Here is a 21,830-nt window from a genome sequence, read left to right as displayed (position 1 = left end):
AAATTAAAATTAAATAGCAGAAAACCACTGAAAATATCTTAGTTGATTTGTATTTTTTATTGTTCAATATTCCCAAAATGCATTGTTGCTAAAAAATGCATTTGTTTAAGTCTAAAACAAATAAAAACATAACATTGAAATGTCTGACCATAGATTAACCTAGTTAAACAAAAACTAATTTTAAATATTTATATATTATTTTATTTATTTTGAGGATTAATGTTGAAGCATTATACTAGTGGTCCTCAAACTTTTAAAATAGGGGGCCAGTTCACTGTCCCTCAGACTGTTGGAAGGCCAGACTATAGTAAAAACAAAAACTCACACTCTGTCTCCGCCCCTCAGCCCATTTGCCATAACCCAGGCGGCCATTCTTTGAGAACCCTTACTTTATACAAAGCAGAATGTAATGGATATGGAGCTGGCCTTGATACAAGGTTCAAGTCCTGACAATGATAGATTCTGGTTGTATAATCCAAGATAAATTCTTAATTTCTAGGCAACTCTCCAAGACTAATTGCAGAGATGGTATTATACTGCACTGACCAAGGGAGAAATCACAAGATCAGTCATTATCCTTGGAAAAAAATATGGCCTATTAGAATTATTACAGTTTTAGGGGATATTAAAGACTATTTAGTTAATTAGAAACAATAGTTATTGAGTACTAACTTTGTGCAATGAACTCTGGGGATATAAGAATCAGTTCCTCTGGAACCTCTGGAAAAGACCTCCAAAAAAGAGAAATTTAAACAGGAATATTGAAGTAGTTCTGTAACTTTCAGGAACTAGAAGACAGAAGGAATTTCTTTAGCTTTTATGAAAACTGGTTCTCTTCAAAGTCAGTTCTACACGAGAACAATCACAATAAGCTATTCCATCAATCGAGATTAATTTTGTGTATTTTTAAGAATCAAATAATATCTGGGACAGAAAAAAGGTGGGTCAGCTCACTTGTAAACTTTTTGGTCATAATGGAGTTAGTATGAAAGGCAAAAGAGTCAAACAAAAAAAGGAATTTCAATGGTTTGCTGCTGTTGTACATGATTTAAAAATACTATTCTCCTCCTGACTATAGTTTAAGAATTACAATATTTCTGAAAGATTATTGCAGGGGCTGACCTCAGGAATTAGAAATGATTAGGGTTGCCTCTCTGCCAGAAGGAAGTCAATCTAAATGAAGCCTATCTTCATGTTACAGCAGCAACTCTTTGTCTACCTTTCTCAAATACAATTTAACAAGGCAGGAATTTTCTTTAGAAAAAGGATTTTACTGGAGTTATAGATTAAAAAATTAATCACATTTGTTGAATAACATGTAAAACACATGAATATATATACTCATATAAGAAACAGACAGGGAGATGAATGAATTTTAGTTAAAAGCTAAACTATCTTGAATTTATATGCCCAGGGATACAAACTAAGGAACTTAAGTGGCCCATTGTATAGTGCACTCATCCTGGGGTCAAGAAGACCTGAATTCAAAATCAGCCTCAGATATTTATTAGTTATGTGATCTTTACTGTAACCTCAACAGTTTCCTCAACTGTAAATTGGGGGTAATAATATATATTATTATCGACTTTATTATTATATATTATTATCGAATAATAATATCAACTTCCCAGGATTGTTGTAAGGATCAAATGAGATAATATCTGGAAAACCCTTGGCACAGTGCTTACCACATAGTAGGTACTTCATGAATGCTCCTTTCCTTTCTATTCTATAAACTATAATGAGCTGCACAAATGAAAGGTCATATTGATCATTTTAATACATTTGGTTTGTATATATCCAACAATTAAGAAATGATTGAACAAACTACAATATATTAACATGAGATCATCAGATTGTAAGAAATGAGAAATCTGAGGAATTTAAGGAAATATAGGAGAATATAGGAAGGGAAGCAAAGCCAAAATATTATGTTGTCTAACTGTGGGTCTTGGTTTCTTCTGTAAAACGAAGGGGGTTGAACTAAGTGCCCTTTTAGCTTTAAATCTATGATTCTTTACTGATTTCACCTCTCATAGAGTAGCCAAGTACTTGAGGGGGAATAATAGGCAACAAAATATTTCAATGGTGTTCAAGGTGCTAAAAGTAGGAGAGAAAAGGATGTCTAAGAGTAATCATTCAGAAAATGCAAACATGGAAAATCGAGTCAGTGATTTGGTAGACAAAGGGATGAAAGATTGATAATCTGGGTATTACATATTATAAATGTAGAAATACTGGTTTTACGTAATAATCAATATCATCTCTAGCCAAATACATTCCAAAGTATTTGTTATATGTACACTTTCTTCTAAATAAACATGTACTGGTGTCATGTTTAGTGTGACCTCCCTCCCCCCAATTGTGTAGATCAATTTATATTTTAATACTATTATTTTTGCACCTGACTAAATATATGTCAATTTGGGTCTTTTCTTCTAAATTACTGTCATTAGATAACCTACAACAAGCAAATCTAAACTAAACTAAACTGAACTAAATCTAAACTCAAATTGTTATAAAGCTGTAATTCTTCCCCTAAGTTTGGTTTATCCTCTCTTTTAAAAAGCTCCCATTTGGGGTTTATTTAATCTGGATTTAGCCAATAGTCTTCTTTTGCTCTCGCTCTTTCTTCTAAAAGTATATGAAGGGAAATAAAAAGATCATATAGGAAGTTACCATTGGAAAGAATGAAAAGATTAGCTCGGATTTGTGAGACTAAAAAGAAATAGTGGAGGTCAAATTTTGGGGCCACCATGGAACAGGGGAAGTCAAGGCCTTTAGCAAAATTGAGAAATTAGTCCCATTCTGAGCCCTGTTCCACCTTTTTGCTATTGCTACTTTTCTTCCATATATTCATATTCTAATTCCTCAACTCACTTCTAAGTCTCAGAGGGGCAGGATGAAGACACTTGATTTAAATTCAGCAACCCAGGGATTGTTTTTTTTAAACACACTACATTGGGATAATATCTCACACCTATCGGACTGGCCAATGTGACAAAAAAGTAAAGTGACAAATGGAGAGGATGTGGCAAAATTGGAATACTAATGTATTATTGTTGGTGGAATTGTGAACAGAGCCAAGCATTCTGGAGAGCAATTTGGAACTATACCCTTTGACTATGCACTATTACGACTAGGTATCTTGAAGAAGCCATCGAAAAGGGAAAAGGACTTATATGCACAAAAATATTTATAGAAGAATTTTTTGTACCTATAATATATTGGAAATTAAGGGGATGCTCCCCAATTGGAGAATGGCTGAACAAGTTGAGATATATAAATACAACGAAATACAACTGTGCAATAAGAAATGATGAACAGGAGGATTTCAGAAAAACCTGGAAAGACTTGTACAAACTAGTAGAAAGTAAAATAAGCAGAACCAGGAAAACAATGTATGCAGTATCAGCAACATTGTATGATGATCAACTATGATTTTCTCAGTTGTTCTCCACTACACAGTGATCCCACACAAGTACAAAGATCTCATGAAAATGCTATCCACAATCAGATGAAGAAATGATGGATTCAGAATGCAGATTGAAGCATATTCCTTTATATACTTTATTTTTTTCTCATTTTTTCCCTTTTGTTTTGTTTCTTCTTTCATAACTGTGGCTAATATGAAAATATGTTTAACACGATAGTGCATGTATAAACTGCATCAAAAGTCTACCATTTCAGAAGGGGAGGAGAGGAGAGAGAGGGAGGAAAATTTGGAATTCAAAATATTTTAAAAATAAAGCTAAAAATTTTGATTTGTAACTAGGGGAAAATAGGATGTGAAAAAGTAAAATAAATTCAACTCAGCTGTAACCCAAGAGATTAACTGATTCCCTAACTATTCTTGATGTCATTAAATAAAGAAGAGCAGGTTCTTGGATTTTATCAGAAATTCTGAAAATTGTGTCACACTGTGGCTCTCTTCAACAATGAGATGATTCAATCCAGTTCTGATTGTTCAATGATGAAAAGAGCCATCTACACCCAGAGAGAGGACTGTGGAAATTGAATGTGGACTACAACATAGCATTTTTACTCTTTCTGTTGTTTGCCTGAACTTTTGTTTTCTTTCTTAGGGTTTTTTTTTCCCTTCTTGATACAATTTTTCTTGTGCAGCAAGATATCTGTATAAATATGTACACATATATTGGATTTAACATATATTTTAACATATTTAACATTTAACATTGGATTACCCGCCATCTAAAGGAGGGAGTGGAAGGAAAGAGGGGAAAATTTGGAACAGAGGGTTTTCCAAGAGTCATTGTTGAAAAATTATCCATGTGTATGTTTTATAAATAAAAAGATATAATTAAAAAAAAAGAAAATTGCATCACGTTAGTAGGTGGCCTCAGAAGACTGCCAGAATAAACCATTTTTTAAACTTAAAATATAAAAAATATGTAAAACTAGCTTATTATACTACTTTAGAGAACAGTGTTAGTTTTCAATGAAATATAGTATTAAATTAAAATATGCCTTGGAAAGCTATTAAAAGTAATATTTTTTGCTAACTTTTTTACAACTGAAAATATAACTTGGTTCTCATTGTATTGAAATACACTTTTATGTATTGCATAACTCATTTGTTATTAAAAAAAAAAAAAAAAAACCCACTAGAGCCACACCAGGTTAAAAAATGTCTTTAAAAATAAAACAAAACAATCATTCCTTCTAATTATAAACTCACAGGCAGTTTCTTGTAAGGGTTGACAGATGAAAGAATTATGGATTTGAACTTGGAAGCTGAAAGACTTATTTCAAAAACTTCCCAGCTATGTGAAATATGGGAGTTAGGCTTTATGGCCTCTAATACAAAGGTGCATTACTTTGGTTTCTAAGGGCCTTAATCACCTAGAAATCCATAATCTTATGAACAAATAATGATGCATTTATAAATTAAATTGTATTTAATTCCAAGTCAGCCATTATTTTAGGGATTATATAAATGTTAATGTTTAGAGATCAATAACTGATGGCAAAATAGTAAAAAGAATGCTGGATCCAGTGTTAAGAAGATCAAAGTTGAGTTCCAGCTATTAGCAATTTTGTGGCCCTAAGCAAGTCATTTTAGCTAGTTTCTTTGGTTGTTAAATAGACTGTAAGAACATGAGTTAAATGTCTAAAAATAAATATTTAGATTCTTGATTAATATATCATTAAAGAAATAATGGGGAGATAGTATGTTCGATGCAAAGACCTTTGGACTAAAAGTAAGTGATCCTACTTTCAAATCCCAGCTCAACTACTTACTACCAATGTAAATCAGTATAAAAGTCATTCATCTTTTTGGACTTCAGTTTCCTCTGCTGTAAAACAAAGAAGGTAGACTAAGTAGTTTTTAAGATCATTTCACACTCTAAATCTATGATTATGTGAGTGGTTACATTTTTAAGTGTGGGAAACCAATGGACTATTGTCCAAAAATGTTCTTATTCCTTCACTGAAAGAAGGAATTCCTTGCTCCCCACCCCCTTTCTTTGTATCTTCAATGTTTAGCACAATACCTGGCAGACAGTAAGAGCTTAGCTGATTGATTACAGGTCTTAAAATGACATATATAAAATACTAGAGTTAAAAATTTCAATGCAAATGGAAAAGCTTTAATTATTTAAAAAGTGAAAAATTTGTCAAATTATGTATTCATTTTTCCTCTGGCATAACTTTCTGGCAGATTCGTCCTAAGCTTTAAATTAGTTCTCTATCATGCATTTCCTTACTTAGTAGTACTTAATAAACATTAAACATCAAAAATATCATCTACTAATCTCTGTTTACTATCTTTATACATTACCAAGAACTTTTGTTCATTTTGCTCTTTCTTGAAATATGAAGGAAACACAAATTTAATGTTATAAAGATTTTTAACAGTGTCTGAATGTGTAAAGGCTTTATGATGAGTTGATGAATAGTTTGGATAATGCAAGAAAATACTGGTGAAGAATTGAGGCAATTACTTGGATAATATAAGAGGTAAAACAAAGGGATAGGGAAAGAGAGAGATTGAAATTTAAAGGATAATTGTTCACAATTCCAGTCAAGTATATTTAATTTAAGTCATATTTCAGCATGATTTGATTTCATTGTTTTTTCCCCTAAAATTAAATGTCTCTAAGTTGATAAAACATGAACATATTACTTCAGAAATAAACATAAGGTTATTTATGAAGCTGTGTATCATTCATTTGGAGTAAAAGGATTAAAGATTATTTTACTAACATAATAAAATAAAGATGATTTAATTTTGGGCAGCTAAGTGGAACAGTGGATTGGGGCCTGGAATCAGGAAGACTCATCTTCCTGAATTCAAATCTTGCCTCAGACACTTAATGTGTGGCCCTGGACAAGTCACTTTACCCTGTTTTTCTCAGTTTCCTCATCTGTAAAATGATGGGGAGAAGGAAATGAAAAACCACTCCATTATCTTTGTCAAGAAAACTCCAAATAACTCCAAAATAAAAACTCCAAATGAGGTCAGGGAAAGTTGGGACACCACTGAAACAAAAATCCTGGATTTGTATTTACTGTAAAGTTTTTCTTTGACCTTAAAATGAACATGGTTGAGGAAGATACAAAATCTAGGCAACTGGTCCCTGTCCTCATGGAGTTTACATTATAGTTAAAGGATGACACAAATAAGATAGCTAAAATTTTAAAAATGATCCCCTCTTCCCCCCCCCAAAAAAAAAAACCAAAAACCAAATAAACCGTGGAGACAGCAGCAAAGTGCTAGGAAAGTCTAAAGGGATAATGTTATTACCAGCTAATTTTTTTTAAATGTCCTAGGTAACCAGTATATGCAGTTCTCACGATCTTCAATGACTACTATTTTAAGGGAATAAAAAATAAAAAATAAATTTATGAAATCAAAATTCTTTTTGTTGCTAAATCTAGAATGTGAGTTCTTAATTACTGCTAATAAATATTAAACATCAAAAAATGTCCCAGATTCTGTATTCAGTTACTATTCTCAACGTTTCCTGCCTTTATAAACTACTTTTGTTTTCTTGAGCTATGAATGGAACACAATTTTAAAATTATAAGTTTTAATGAGTGTCTCAACATGCAAAGATTTTTATCTCCCTAGAAAGGAGAAAGGAGACCGTTTCCTTTGTCTTTATCTATCTCCTCCCGCTAATGTTCACGCTCATGCCCCCCACCCCAGCCCCACCCCCAGTGAAACACAGTAGAAAATTAATAAATGCTTGCTGAGTGACACTGATTGAAACCAAACTACTCAGCTTCAGCCCAGTTCTCCACCCGGCTGACTTTGCTTGGGCGTGGACAGCCTAGGTAAAAGCTTCTTTTAAGTAGCTTCAGGATAGGGAACTGCTTTCTCTAAGTATTTCTAGGATAGAGACGCGGCTCCGTGGTTAATAATTGGCCGAACTTCCCCACTCCCACTCTGGTGTTTAAAAAAAAAAAAAAAAAAAAAAAAAAAAAAAAAAAGGAGAATCAAACTGGCTAGTGTCTGCATGTCCAGGTGTTGAACAGCCTTGGCTACAGAAGTCGATTTTAGGAGGCTCCGGTCTGGGTGTGGCAAGAAGGGAGAACAAGAAGAGGTACCGACAAGCCTGGACTCCCCCTTTCGTGCCCAGGAAGATCCCATTTTGGGCAGCTTGGGCTCTCCCCGAGTTACCATTTCGCCTTAGCCTTTAGCAGCCTCCGGGCGCGCAGAGTGAACGAATGAGCAGTGGGATCCCGTAAGTTATTAATCAGTCAAGCAAGCTAGTTAATGAACTCAATGGAAGCTGGAGGCAACGGGTCTCGGGCGCGGCTCCCCGTACCTACGCCCTAGACACAGGCCTAGACGTGCCAGAGCTCGAGGAAAGCCCTGGGGACCCCAACTTACCAGAAGCAGCAGCGCGCACAACTCCCCGGCTCCTTGCGCCTGGAGCGCAGCCATAGCGGAGTTCTCCCCAGTATCGTCCGGCGCCCGGGGCAACTGTCCAGTCCGGACTCGTCCAGTCTCGCTCCCTTTCCAACGCCCTCAGCCCCGCTCCGCCCCGGGGCAGGTTCCTCCCTAGGCCCTCGGCTGTCCTCCGGGATTTGGGCGGCACCGCCCCTTTTTGCAGCTACTCTGCCTTGGTGATCCCCGGGGACGCCTTCCTAGCTCCGAGGTGGGTGGCCGTGCCCAGGTGTGACTCACCCTCCTGGGAGATTCAGTATTTTCTATCTAATGCCTCCGGTCGGGCGCATAAGCGGAGGTGAGGGAAGACTCCGGGAAGCTCGTAGACCCCTCTTCCCCTTTTTCTCCTCCTCCAAACGCCCACAGGGACACCTGGGACTGTGACGTCCCCAGGAGAGGGGACCTTGGCTTGCAAGCTCCGCCTCGCTGCTTCCTTCTCCTCCTCCTCCTCCTCCTCCTCCGGGGAACCACCTCCCCCATAGCACTAAGCCTAATGGGGTCTTGTAACTGGGGTGGGGGAGTTTTTTGGAGAAGGCGCTAGACCTGGCACGGTGCAACTTCCGCTACCTTTGCTATCCCTGGGCTGGGATCGTCCAGGCGCCGGGGTTGGATCTGCGGGTGTTTGTTCCAAAGGGGAGTGCAACAAAGGACAAGTGACTCGCAGCAGGCCGCACACTGTGGGTGGGAAGGACGGGTGCGTTTCCAAAGCCATGCAGGTAAAGATGAAGTTGAAGAGACTGACTCGAAAGCCTAACGACTGCTGCTTGGCTAGGCAGGTTGGATTTAGGGAGAAGTGAAGATATAGGATTTCAGGTCGCCATCTGGAATAAAAATGTCCCCATACACTATTTCGGCCTATTGTGCCTCCCTACTAGCTTATCTAGTCATTCGAAGAAGAGTTATTTATAGGAAAGAGCTCCGGAAGTGTTCTAAATTCTTCCAGCCTACGCTGGCCTAGAACAAATTTAAATACTTTCTTTTCTTTTAATTTTTTAAAAAATTTATTTAAAAAACAAACAATAAGAAAAACAGAAAAGAAATACAAAACAAAATAAAACAAAAGTTTTGTTATGTGTCCAGCAGAACATCTGGGAAGATTCAAAATGTATAACAACAAATTAGCAGATCAAGAAAGTATGTATGTATGTATGTATATATATATATATGAAATTATATTCATAAATATCCATTTTTTTACTTCCTTGTAAATTGTTTTTTGGGTCTCTGCTGCATACTTTATTCTTTCTCCCCCTTTCATCCCCCCTCACCCTCAAATAAACTATGGTTAAGAAAAAATATATTTACGTAAACATATATATTTATATAGTTACACACACTCCACATACACAGAGACATATTTCCTGTCCCTTTTAACTCTTCTGCTTTAATTCTCTTCCTTAATTTGCCTGGCTGTTACTTAACCTCCTCCCACCCATGGATACCTCCATTTTCTTTTTCCCACATCCTTTGCTTCCCCATCAGCCCATCGCACCGCCTCATTTCTTCACAGATTTTGGAGGGCGCTAAACCCTTCATGGTATATATGTAGTGTTGCCTATTTTACCTATTCCCGGTGTGTGTAGGTTTTTATATAACTAGGAGCCCTCCTCTCCTCTAATGCCTTTATGTATGTACTCCTCTGCACCACATTTGTATAATCTAATTACTATTTTTACTTTAACTCTGCCAATTTTTCTTTCCAGCAATCCTATTGTTGATAAGAACCTTAAACATATAGTGTATATTTCCCATGTTAAAAAAAAAAAAAAAAACATTAGCCATTTTTCCATATTAAGCTCCTTGAAATGATCTTTGATATTGACTCTCTTAATAGAAAATTTAATATTAAGTTCGAGTTTGGTTGATATAAAGTCCTGAAAAAAAATCTGCAAGTTCCTTGAATGTTCATTTTTTTTCTTGTTCAGTATCTCATTCAATGAATATATTTTTGTCTGTAGGCCTAATTCTTTTGATTATGGGCAGACATGATTTCAAGACAGTCTTTTATTGTAGCTGCTAAGTTCTGAACAATTCTAATTGTAGCTCCAGCATATTTGAATTTTTTTCTTGTTTCTTGCAAAATTTTCTCTTTGATCTGGGGGTTTCCAAATTTGACAACAATATTCCTCTGTCTCTCTCTGTCTCTGTCTGTCTCCTTCACTTCTTCCCTTTCTCCTTCCTTCCTTCCCCCCTCTCTTTCTTTTGCCTTTCTATCTTTATTGCAAGTACATTGCTTTGCACACATTAAAGAAATACTTGCTGATTAATTGCTCTTGTTCTTCTGGATTCATACAGTTTACTGTCTACACCATTCATTTGATGCTTCAGATAATGATAATTTGGTTGTTTTCTTGTATTTCTGTCTTGTTCTTGTATTATTATTTTATATATGCATTTTTTCACTCTTGGTAGTATGCTATAGTGGAAGGAGGGATGGTTTTAGTATCAGAGGATCTGGATAACCCAGTGTCCACCAGTACCTTGGAAATATCACTTAATTTGTATCTGCCTCAATTTCGTCATTTGTAAAATCAAAAGTTTTCATTAAATGATCTCAGGTTCATTCTTTCTAGCTTCAAATCTGTGGTACTATAAACTAATACTTAACCTGTTTGAGGGTACTTCTTTATGTCCTTCCTATGGTAGGTACTTAAACATTTAAATGAATGAATGTAAGAATAATCCCTAAAGAATTATGGCTTTAGGGATTATTCTTACATTCATAATTCTGTTTCTTTCCTTTTCTGTCCTTTCTCCTAAAAAGATATTGGCACCAATGAATTGGATGCTCTCTCACTACCATCAAGGCAACCTTTCTGAACAGGAGTACAGTCTTTATGACCAGGAGTACAGTCTTTCCTTATTAAAACATCATCTGACAACTATATTAAGTTCTATTAATTTAACATAGTGCTTGATACATAGTATTTAATAAATGATCTATTATCTTTCTATGTAATGTTTGTGATCTGTGCCCCTCCCCTCTCTTTCCATCCATTCATGTACCTCCTTACCTACCTATCATTTGGCACCTAGGTGCACAGTAGACTGACGCGTTCTGGAATTTTCATTAAGTGATTGAAGACTGGAAATATTTCAGTATTGGAAATAGACAAAATTTTTTTGGGGGGTGATTAAATGAGGAATTTTTTGGTCATTCAAAATAGGTTGTTAAACTTCCTCATGATACTTTCCAATACAAGTTTCAGGATAACATTCCTCCTATAGCACAGCACACTCATATTCCAAAACTCTGACTGAAGTAGTTAGCATTGAATAACATTTTTACATGGTCACTGAATTATCAAGCATTTAGTTTATACTTATTCATTTGTCATTCATTATCTATATCATAGTTTTTTTGTGAATGTTATTACCTCTCCCGACTAGATGGTAAGACCATCTAGTTTATATTTAGCAGAGTGCTATGTATAGTTGACACTTAATATATAGCATAATTCACAGGATAAAAATTAAAAATTTGGTTTTTAAGAATTTTATAAGTAGCTATGAATCAATAAAATTCAATAATTATTGAACACCTATATTTATTAAATATCTGTTATGTGCAAAGCCACAGGTTTAACCATTATAAACTATTAGGTACTAATTTTTAAAATAGTTCTTTTTGGTCTTAGCTGGCCTTTTACTGTTGCTTATTTTTTTTAAAATTTATTATATATATATATATATATATTTTATAATATTATCCCTTGTATTCATTTTTCCAAATTACCCCCCCTCCCTCTATTCCCTCCCCCCGACGACAGGCAATCCCATACATTTTACATGTGTTACAATATAGTCTAAGTACAATACATGTGTGTGAATATCATTTTCTTGTTGCACAATAAACATTAGAATCCGAAGGTACATGCAACCTGGGCAGACAGATATTAGTGCTAACAATTTACATTCCCCTCCCAGTGTTTCTTCTCTGGGTGTATCTACCTCTGTCCATCATTGATCAACTGGAAGTGAGTTGGATCTTCTTTATGTTGAAGATTTCCACTTCCATCAGAATACATCCTCATACAGTATTGTTGTTGAAGTATACAGTGATCTTCTGGTTCTGCTCATTTCACTCAGCATCAGTTGATTTAAGTCTCTCCAACCCTCTCTGTATTCCTCCTGCTGGTCATTTCTTACCGAGCAATAATATTCCATAACCTTCATATACCACAATTTACCCAACCATTCTCCAACTGATGGACATCCATTCATCTTCCAGTTTCTAGCTACAACAAAAAGAGCTGCCACAAACATTTTGGCACATATATGTCTCTTTCCGCTCTTTAGTATTTCTTTGGGATATAATCCCAGTAGTAGCACTGCTGGGTCAAAGGGTATGCACAGTTTGATAACTTTTTGGGCATAATTCCAGATTGCTCTCCAGAATGGCTGGATTCTTTCACAACTCCACCAGCAATGTATTAGTGTCCCAATTTCCCCACATCCCCTCCAACATTTGTCATTATTTGTTCCTGTCATCTTAGCCAATCTGACAGGTGTGTAGTGGTATCTCAGAGTGGTCTTAATTTGCATTTCTCTGATCAGTAGTGATTTGGAACACTCTTTCATGTGAGTGGATATAGTTTCAATTTCTTCCTCTGAGAATTGTCTGTTCATATCCCTTGACCATTTATCAATTGGAGAATGGTTCGGTTTCTTATAAATTATGGTCAGTTCTCTATATATTTTGGAAATGAGACCTTTGTCAGAACCTTTGTTTTTAAAAATATTTTCCCAATTTGTTACTTCCCTTCTAATCTTGTTTGCATTAGTATTATTTGTACAGAAACTTTTTAGTTTGATGTAATCAAAATCTTCTATTTTGTGATCAATAATGATCTCTAGTTCTCCTCTGGTCATAAATTCCTTCCTCCTCCACAAGTCTGAGAGGTAGATTATCCTCTGTTCCTCTAATCTATTTATTATCTCCCTCTTTATGCCTAAATCATGGACCCATTTTGATCTTATCTTGGTATGTGGTGTTAAGTGTGGATCCATATCTAATTTCTGCCATACTAATTTCCAGTTTTCCCAACAGTTTTTTCCGAATAATGAATTTTTATCCCTAATGTTGGAATCTTTGGGTTTGTCAAAGATTAGATTGCTATAGATGTACCCTTTTTTGTCCTTTGTATCTAATCTGTTCCACTGATCTACCGGTCTATTTCGTAGCCAATACCAAATGGTTTTGGTGACTGCTGCTATATAATATAGCTTTAGATCAGGTACACTTAGACCACCTTCCTCTGAGTTTTTTTTTATTAGTTCCCTTGCAATTCTTGACCTTTTATTCTTCCATATGAATTTTGTTGTTATTTTTTCTAGGTCATTAAAATAGTTTCTTGGGAGTCTGATTGGTATAGCACTAAATAAATAGATTAGTTTGGGGAGTATTGTCATCTTTATTATATTCGCTCGGCCTATCCAAGAGCACTGAATGTCTTTCCAATTATTTAAATCTGATTTTATTTTTGTGGCAAGTGTTTTGTAATTTTTCTCATATAATTCCTGACTTTTCTTTGGTAGATGGATTCCCAAATATTTTATACTCTCAACATTTGTTTGGAATGGAATTTCTCTTTGTATCTCTTGCTGTTGCATTTTGTTAGTGATATATAAAAATGCCGAGGATTTATGTGGATTTATTTTGTATCCTGCCACTTTGCTGAAATTTTGAATTATTTCTAGTAGCTTTTTAGCAGAGTCTTTGGGGTTCTCTAAGTATACCATCATGTCATCTGCAAAAAGTGATAGTTTAATTTCCTCATTTCCTACTCTAATTCCTTGAATCTCTTTCTCGGCTCTTATTGCCAAGGCTAGCGTTTCTAGTACTATATTGAATAGTAATGGTGATAGTGGGCAACCTTGTTTCACTCCTGATCTTACTGGGAAAGGTTGCAGTTTATTTCTATTGCATATTATGCTTACTGACGGTCTTAAATATATACTCCTGATTATTCTAAGGAATAATCCATTTATTCCTATACTCTCAAGAGTTTTTAGTAGGAATGGATGTTGGATTTTGTCAAATGCTTTTTCTGCATCTATTGAGATGATCATATGGTTCTTATTAATTTGATTATTAATATGGTCAATTATATTAATAGTTTTCCTAATATTAAACCAGCCCTGCATTCCTGGAATAAATCCTACTTGATCATAGTGTATTATCTTGGAGATGATTTTCTGAAGTCTTTTTGCTAATATCTTATTTAAGATTTTAGCATCAATATTCATTAAGGAGATTGGTCTATAATTTTCTTTCTCAGTTTTCGATCTACCAGGTTTAGGTATCAGTACCATGTCTGTTTCATAAAAGGAATTTGGTAGGACTCCTTCATCCCCTATTTTTTCAAATAATTTATATAACATTGGGGCTAATTGTTCTTTAAATGTTTGGTAGAATTCACATGTGAATCCATCTGGCCCTGGGGATTTTTTCCTGGGGAGTTGATTAATAGCTTGTTCTATTTCTTTTTCTGAAATGGGACTATTTAAGCAATTTATCTCCTCCTCTGTTAATCTAGGGAGCCTATATTTTTGGAGGAAGTCATCCATTTCACTTAAGTTATCAAATTTATTGGCATAAAGTTGGGCAAAGTAACTCCTTATTATTTCTCTAATTTCCTCTTCATTGGTGGAAAGATCCCCCTTTTCATTTGTAAGACTATCAATTTGATTTTCCTCTTTCTTTTTTTTGATCAAATTTACCAAAGGTTTATCTATTTTATTGGCTTTTTCATAAAACCAACTCTTGGTTTTATTTATTAATTCAATAGTTTTTTTACTTTCAATTTTATTGATTTCTCCTTTTAATTTTTGTATTTCGAGTTTAATTTTTGGTTGGGGGTTACTGTTGCTTATTTAACTTTGTAATCAATTCTCATTATTTTTCTTTTATATTCCCTATGAAACTTGTACTAAATGGAAAGAACCATTCTCTGTGTGATAAGGATTTGGTGCAAGCTCGGAATGACTTGGGTAGCATTTCTCCAAAATAGAGAGGTGAAAAGCCTGCTTCTGAGCACATTGTAATAATATAGAATGAAAATGCTTTAGAGAAACTGTAGATCATAAGTTGATAATCTATAAATGGTTCTGGATGGCTAATAACTTGGTGAATGGCTACTGAGACATTTAGGCTTGAGTAAGCCTTTGTCCCTTTCAACTGGTCAGTTTGTAAGTAGACTTCTTCACTTATGAAATCTAGCAAAAGACTGAGCTCAAATAGAAAGATCTTGAGGCCTTCTCCCATTCAGGACCATGTGACTCTTAAATCAACTCTGTGTGGGTCCTTTTCTTTTAGCTAAAGGGAGTAGTACTTTAATCCTGTGAGTTTCAAGAAGTCAGTGGGGCATCCTGGCATCGTGGTTCTAGAGTCTGAGTTCACAATTCAGGATAAATTCCCAGAGGGGCAGGGAGTAATCTGGTCCTAGGCCAGCAATAGTTGAGGGCAAGACTCATCTGATTTGCTGCATCTGGATGTAAGTTTGACTTGAACTTTGCCAAGATCAAAGTTGTTTAGGAAATGAGATTAGTGTCCCAGCAGTATTGAGGGGATTGTTTGTACTTTGTTAGTGCTCTATTTTGATATGTTTTCCTTTGTAAAAGTCAATTGAAGTTAAGTGATTAAATGGAATTAGACTATTCACTGATACCTAATGGAAATATTATCTAGTTGGGATTCAGAATCGACAGCAGTAGAGATACCCCAAACTTTTCAAGGTGGACTGGAACCCAGATGCACTTTGTGTGGCTTTGGAAGAATGATTCAAACTTATCAAGTGATCTTTTTTTTTGGGGGGGGGGAGAAGGATCAAGTTCACCTAACATGACTTTCCTCAGAGTCCTTAGAGTTCCTTCAATTCACTAACATTTCTGACCTTCTGTCTTTATCCATTTTCTCTTCCTCCTGGCTTGTGAGAGAAAGAAGTGTTTCTTTTCTCTGTCAAGGTTACCTCTCTACCTGTACACTTAATCTCATGCCCTTTAACTTTCCATAAGTAGTGCTTTGATTGTGGATCTCTAGGAAAATAAACAGTCACAGCCACTTCTAAGATAGCTAGAGACTTATTAATAACATACAAATCACCAGTAAAGCACTCATATGGAACAATGGATCCATGGAAATATGTGCTGCCATATCAAGGGTCTTAGCCCTGTTATTCTGGGAAATGGAACTGCCATATGCAATGAAATAGGGTTTATCCTATCTATAGACAGAATCAAAAGGGTTTGTAATTTTTTATTTATTTTTTTGAGATATGCAAAGGATCTTACAAATGTAAAAATGTAGAGTAAGAAGACCCCAGATATCTGAGTATACCTGCTTAAGTCAGATAAGATTAAAGACTCATTTGTAGAATTTCTTTACAGTTAGCCACCAAACTCAAAAATTTGTTAGTCATTCTAGCTTTTCATGTTTATGTTTCCCTCCTTTTCCCTTTAATGGAAGGGACCCAGTCTGAGCATCCTTCATAACTACTGTCCACATGTTTACAGATGCCTTCAGAAATTGTGATTCAATGTGTCAATAACCTCCTCAAGAAATGTAATGACTTTCCCCCCTCTCTATATTCTCTGAAGATATAATTATTAACCATCTTTTCCAGGCCTTTAGCTGTCTCCTTTTTAGGCTAATCTTTTTCCTTCTACTATCTAACAACAAGTTTTTCTCAAGTTCCTTCTGCAGCCTTCTTGTTTTCTCCCACAACGTCTATTTTTTATATCATTAATTCTTGTGACTTCATTTTTTACTTCTGTGTACAATTCTCAAATCTTGATATCTAATGCCAAAGTTGCCCTTTCTCTTTGAATTCCATGCTCTCATTTTCAGATCCTTACTTACTTGTTACTTTCTGAATATGTGCTCCCTACATATTCAGTCAGTAGACGCATTAATTGGGTGCCTGTACCAGGTTATATACCAAGCACCTGGGGATACAAAAAAGGGACAAAAAAAACCAGTTCCTATCTTCAAAAGAGCTCCAAATCTAATGGAAAAGACAACAAGCAAACACATTTGTACAAACAAGATGTAAATAGGATAAATAGGAAATAATTAAGAGAAAGAATGCATTAGAATTATGAGAGGCTGAGTGTTCTATTGGATCCTGAAAATCAATGTGTTCCAAACTGAAAACAGGAACTGTTCTAAGGTCTTACTTTTCTATTATTTTCCTCTAATTTCTCCCACTATTTTGCTTCCCAAATGCTTAAAGAGACATCCTTGATATCTCCTTTAACAGTTACATACAGTTAATGTTCCCAATTACTACTGATTAGCTCTAGAATCTCTCTTACAAATGACCTTTTGAAATCCAGATTTTTATTTCCTGTTATTTGGATTATTTAGGTTGCTCTCTACTTCCAGTTTCTTCCTCGTCAAATTCCTCCCTGCCAAATTAATCTATTTAATCCCCTATTTTTGCCAAATAATATCCTAGCTCCTTATAATAGCATTCAAAGCCCTTCATAATTTGCTACTTACCTATTTCCTCCACCAAAAAAAAAAAAATTGTACTGTGGTTCAACTGTAAATTCACAGTTTCTTATTTGTGAATTGCTTTTTTCTTCTTTAGGATCTTCTAGTTAGAAGGCCCTTCACCTGTACTGAAATCTTTACCAACTGTCTTTCAAAATCTAGTTATTTATTGTCTCCTCTGATTCTCCACCATCCTTTGGATTCCCATGAAACTTTATACCTCTCTTAGGCACTTTATAATACATGTGTGATTTTAGCCACAAGCAAGTTAAAACTCTTCACTGTTCATGACTGAGTAGGTAACTCTTAGGGAATTGGGTGGAAGCACACAGATTCTGAGTGACTTGTCTAGCTATTAAGTATCAAAAGTAAGAATTCAATTTAGTGAGGAATTTGGGGTTGTCAAAAACTCTGGGCAGTCTTCCATTAAGTAATTCTACTGATGTAACCCATGCATTAAACAATATTCAAATAAGATTCCTAGCTTCATTTTTGGAAAGCAGATCCAGCCCAGTCAAGGACTTACTCGGGAGTGAGGCACTAGATGTTGAGGGACTTCTTTTAGTAGTGAAAGTGGAGGGAGGACTTGGCCACAGGTCTTTCTGGGCCTAGAACTCTAACCCCTTGCCTGGGATGGGGAAGTCTTTTTTGTACTTCTTTTTTGTATTCTAGTTACTTAATAAACATTAAGTCTTCCCATTAGATTAAAAAGCTTCTACAGAAAAGGGACTTGCTCATTTGTTTTGTTTGTTTTATTCATTGATTGATTCCTTCACTTATTTATTCATTTCACATTCCATTTCAGACACTTATTTGTTTATTCCAATTTCCTCAATTGTAAAACAAGGATGTGAATAGCACCTTCTTTTTAGGGTAGAGTTATTATGAGGATAAAATGAGATATTTGTAACTAGCACTTAGCACTCTATCTGGCATGCAATAAATGTTAAATAAATGCTTATTCCCTTTTCTTTTTTTAATTTTAGTATCAACAATGCTTTGTACATAATAGGCACTCTATATATGTCAAAAGGTTCTTAAGATTTAAGATTGGAAAGCATTTGAGACATTATCCAGCCTAAGGAGGTATGAACTTGTTTGGGAAAAAATATGTCTATTTTTACTAACCTTTAGTTTCCTTTGGATATTGTGCATTTTATGCAGTTGATAATATTAAGATCCCTTGGCTTTACTAGGCTTCCAGAGAGATTTGTGTTCCAAAAAGACCCCTGATTCTAGTCTAACTCATTTCTTTTATAAATAAAGGTAAAGTGATTTGTCCATGGATGTTAGTATCAGAAATACTGGGATTAGAAGTTAGGACTTTTGGTTCAAGTTTCATCACTCTCTTTTCTCTGTTTAATACATTGAACTGAGATAGTTTTACAGTAGCAATAATGTTTTATGAAAATTTTTTACTTTTTAGATTATGTATATGTCAGGTGAATGTAGCAAATGATTTATGTATCTAGTGTTTCTTGTGAAAAATCCGTTACTTTTAAAAAATATATATTTAAGGTCTAAGTTTCCATTTTACCAAGTGGCAGTATTGTTTGTATGTTTCTTTTGGAGGGACTCAGAATTCAGTGACTGCCCAGGGTCACACAGCTAGTAAATGTCTGAGATTTGAACTCAGGTCTTTCTGACTCCAGAGTTTGGGCTCTGTTCATTGTATCACCTAGCTGCCACTAGACAGTTATCTAAAATCAAGGTTTCTTTTATCTTCTTTTACCACTTGTGACCCCTTTTTGCCCAAAAATTATTTATGTGGTTTTTTCTGTCATCTTTAAATGGAATGCCTATTATTATTATTATTATTATTAATTTTTAAGGTCTTAGTTTTCATTTTATCAAGTGGCAGTATTGTTTGTTTGTACTGGAGGGAATAGGAATTAAGTGACTTGCCCAGGTCACATAGCTAGCAAATTTGATTTGAACTCAGGTCTTCTGATTCCAGAGTTTAGACTCCATTTATTACACTAGTTAGCTGCCACTAGACAGTTGAATTTTAAAGAGGGATTAGAATTCTCATAGTCTCAGCATTTCTTTATTGTTCCAAATAATGCTCATTTTTAGAAACAAACAAACAAAGATCATGACTGAACATTCAATAAAAAAAGAGAAGAAGAATTCTACTGTTTCTTGGACCAAAGAAGAAAACAGAAAAATCTATAATTTGCTTTTTTAAAAACGTGATTGATAGACTGAAGCAGCCTCAGATGTATGTGTGTGTCCTCATTTGTCTTAATTCTCCTTCCTATCTTTTTTCATACCACTACAAACCTAAGCTTTGTTCTCATTATTTCTCACCTGGAATATTGCAGTAACTTTCTCATTGGCCCTTTCACATAGCAGTCAGATTTATATTACTGAACACAAATCTGTTTTTGTTACTCTTCTGCTTAGGAAGCTTCAGTGGCTCCCATTATCTTTAGCTCCTTTTTTTAGTCATTTAAAGATTATATGATATTATATATTATCTTGGATTCAGCTTTTATTGTTTCACATGAAATGGGACTTTGGATTCACTTCCTCAAAGTAAGGGTAACCATAATACCTCCTCAGTGTAGTAGAGGCTGGATCTGACTTACCCAATGTGATTATTTTGATGCCTCTCCCCTATTTCAGTGTATGCTGTAAACTATTAACTGTCCGTGAACACTAATTCCATTTTACCAGTTAACATCATTTAGCTTTTACTGAGGATATCTGCTGAAAAAAATATAGCAAGAACAAAAATACGGATATTTTGCACTAACATCTGGAGTATATACTCTCCTCCAAACCATCTTGATCTCTAGAGAAGGTGAGTTCAAACTTAAAGCAGTTTTTTACATAGGGATCTGTCCCTCTAGGATCACTTCTAAATGTAACATAGCTTGTATATGTCAACAACAATATTACATGATGATCAATTCTTATGGATGTGGCCATTTTCAATAGAGCAGTAATGAACTGAACAAGCTACACTCAGTGAAAGAACTCTGGGAGATGACTATGAACCACTACATAGAATTCCCAATCCCTCTATTTTTGTCTGCCTGCATTTTGGATTTCCTTCACAGGCTAATTGTACACTATTTCAAAGTGTACAGCAAAACAACTGTTTGGACATGTATACATATATTGTATTTAATTTATACTTTAACATATTTAATATGTATTGGTCAACTTGCCATCTGAGGGAGGGGGAAGGAGGGGAAAAATTAGAACAAAAGGTTTGGCAGTTGTCAATGTTGTAAAATTACCCATGCATATATCTGGTAAATAAAAACTATTAAAAAAAATAAATGTAACATAGCTTCTGGATGATTCCTTATATCACTCACCTCTGACCAGAAGGACGACCAGAAGGACATTTCCATATGGAGGTAGCAGAGATAAAAGTCTTTACAGAAGCAGAATCCTCAGGCTATTCCACATGGAGATTGCACCAGTCAAGCACATTATATATGTTCACTAGCCCCTATTTCATATCTAAAAAAGATAAATTTTTTTTTATATGAACCTACAAATCTCTAACCCATAGTTTTTTTCTAAAGCATATAATAAACTTAATGTTAGTTGCAAAATAAAATTAGTTAATAAAGCTATTTGTAAGCAGTCTACTTAGACACATTTTTTTTCTGTTTTCTTCTCAGCATTTTAACATAACTCATTGGTGTTCTTCCTTTTATTTTTTGGGGGGAGGGTCCTTTAGCACTAGTGCCTATTCTCCCTTTCCTGAGATCCCATATTTTTTCTTAATTCAGTACTGCTAGCTTGAAACATTAGTGACAAATAATAAACCATTTGTTTACTTTTCTCACACAGAAATCATATTTATCCACCTTAATTTCATAAAACACAAAATATAATACAACATATACTTGCCTTGATACTTTGATTTCTGTTTTTTTGTCCTCTATGGATTCATCTTCTGCTGACTCAAAACATAACCCTTTTATAACTTAGTTGCTGATCTGTGAGAGTTTTTGTACCTTTGAAATTCACTATCAGCTCAGGGATTGAGCTTCTCTGACATTAAGACTAATCCTTGGACAACCAAAACACAGCCTGTCTCTGGGCCCTTATCAAAGCTTTTCCAAATTCAAAGAACTTGACAAATGTTATATTATGCTAACATGATACTCACTTATCAGAGTTTTCCTCCTTCTGTAATTAAAAAAAAAAGCAAAAAAAAATCTTAAAAAATTAAACCAATAAAGGATTTTCTATCATATTTAGAGGCAACTTATTTTGAAGTTTTCAGAAGGAAGGTTTGCCCAATGATTGAATGCCCATATAATTATATAGTGAAAAACCTCATAAATAATTTGAATTTTTGACAATTATATCTATTAAGAGGAATGTAGAAGGACAGGACTAAAATGAGGTTTTTAAAGCCTCCTGTCATATTGAAACCAGGGATGTATA

General features: G+C 34.9%; 1 protein-coding gene across 2 annotated transcripts in view; it reads right to left on the bottom strand.

The window, feature by feature from the left end:
- The window catches only part of DSG2 (desmoglein 2), a 58,366-nt gene extending 36,968 nt beyond the window's left edge, over nt 1-21,398 (bottom strand). The window contains exons 1-2 of one of the 2 annotated variants that reach the window (XM_074277161.1): nt 21,288-21,398; nt 20,744-20,891 (exon numbers count right to left, since the gene is read on the bottom strand). In XM_074277161.1, the coding sequence (XP_074133262.1) occupies nt 20,744-20,779 (36 nt within the window). In that variant the 5' untranslated portion in view covers nt 20,780-20,891; nt 21,288-21,398. Of the gene's footprint in view, nt 1-7,861; nt 8,036-20,743; nt 20,892-21,287 lie in introns of those variants that run through there. The other variant, XM_074277155.1, reaches the window with a different exon arrangement.
- Nucleotides 21,399-21,830: the final 432 nt, after the last annotated feature.

Source organism: Sminthopsis crassicaudata, chromosome 1 (genome assembly GCF_048593235.1).
Source record: "Sminthopsis crassicaudata isolate SCR6 chromosome 1, ASM4859323v1, whole genome shotgun sequence".
NCBI classification, from domain to species: domain Eukaryota; kingdom Metazoa; phylum Chordata; class Mammalia; order Dasyuromorphia; family Dasyuridae; genus Sminthopsis; species Sminthopsis crassicaudata.
The sequence above is the reverse complement of the archived record's forward strand: the minus strand, read 5'-3'. Positions and strand labels throughout refer to the sequence as shown.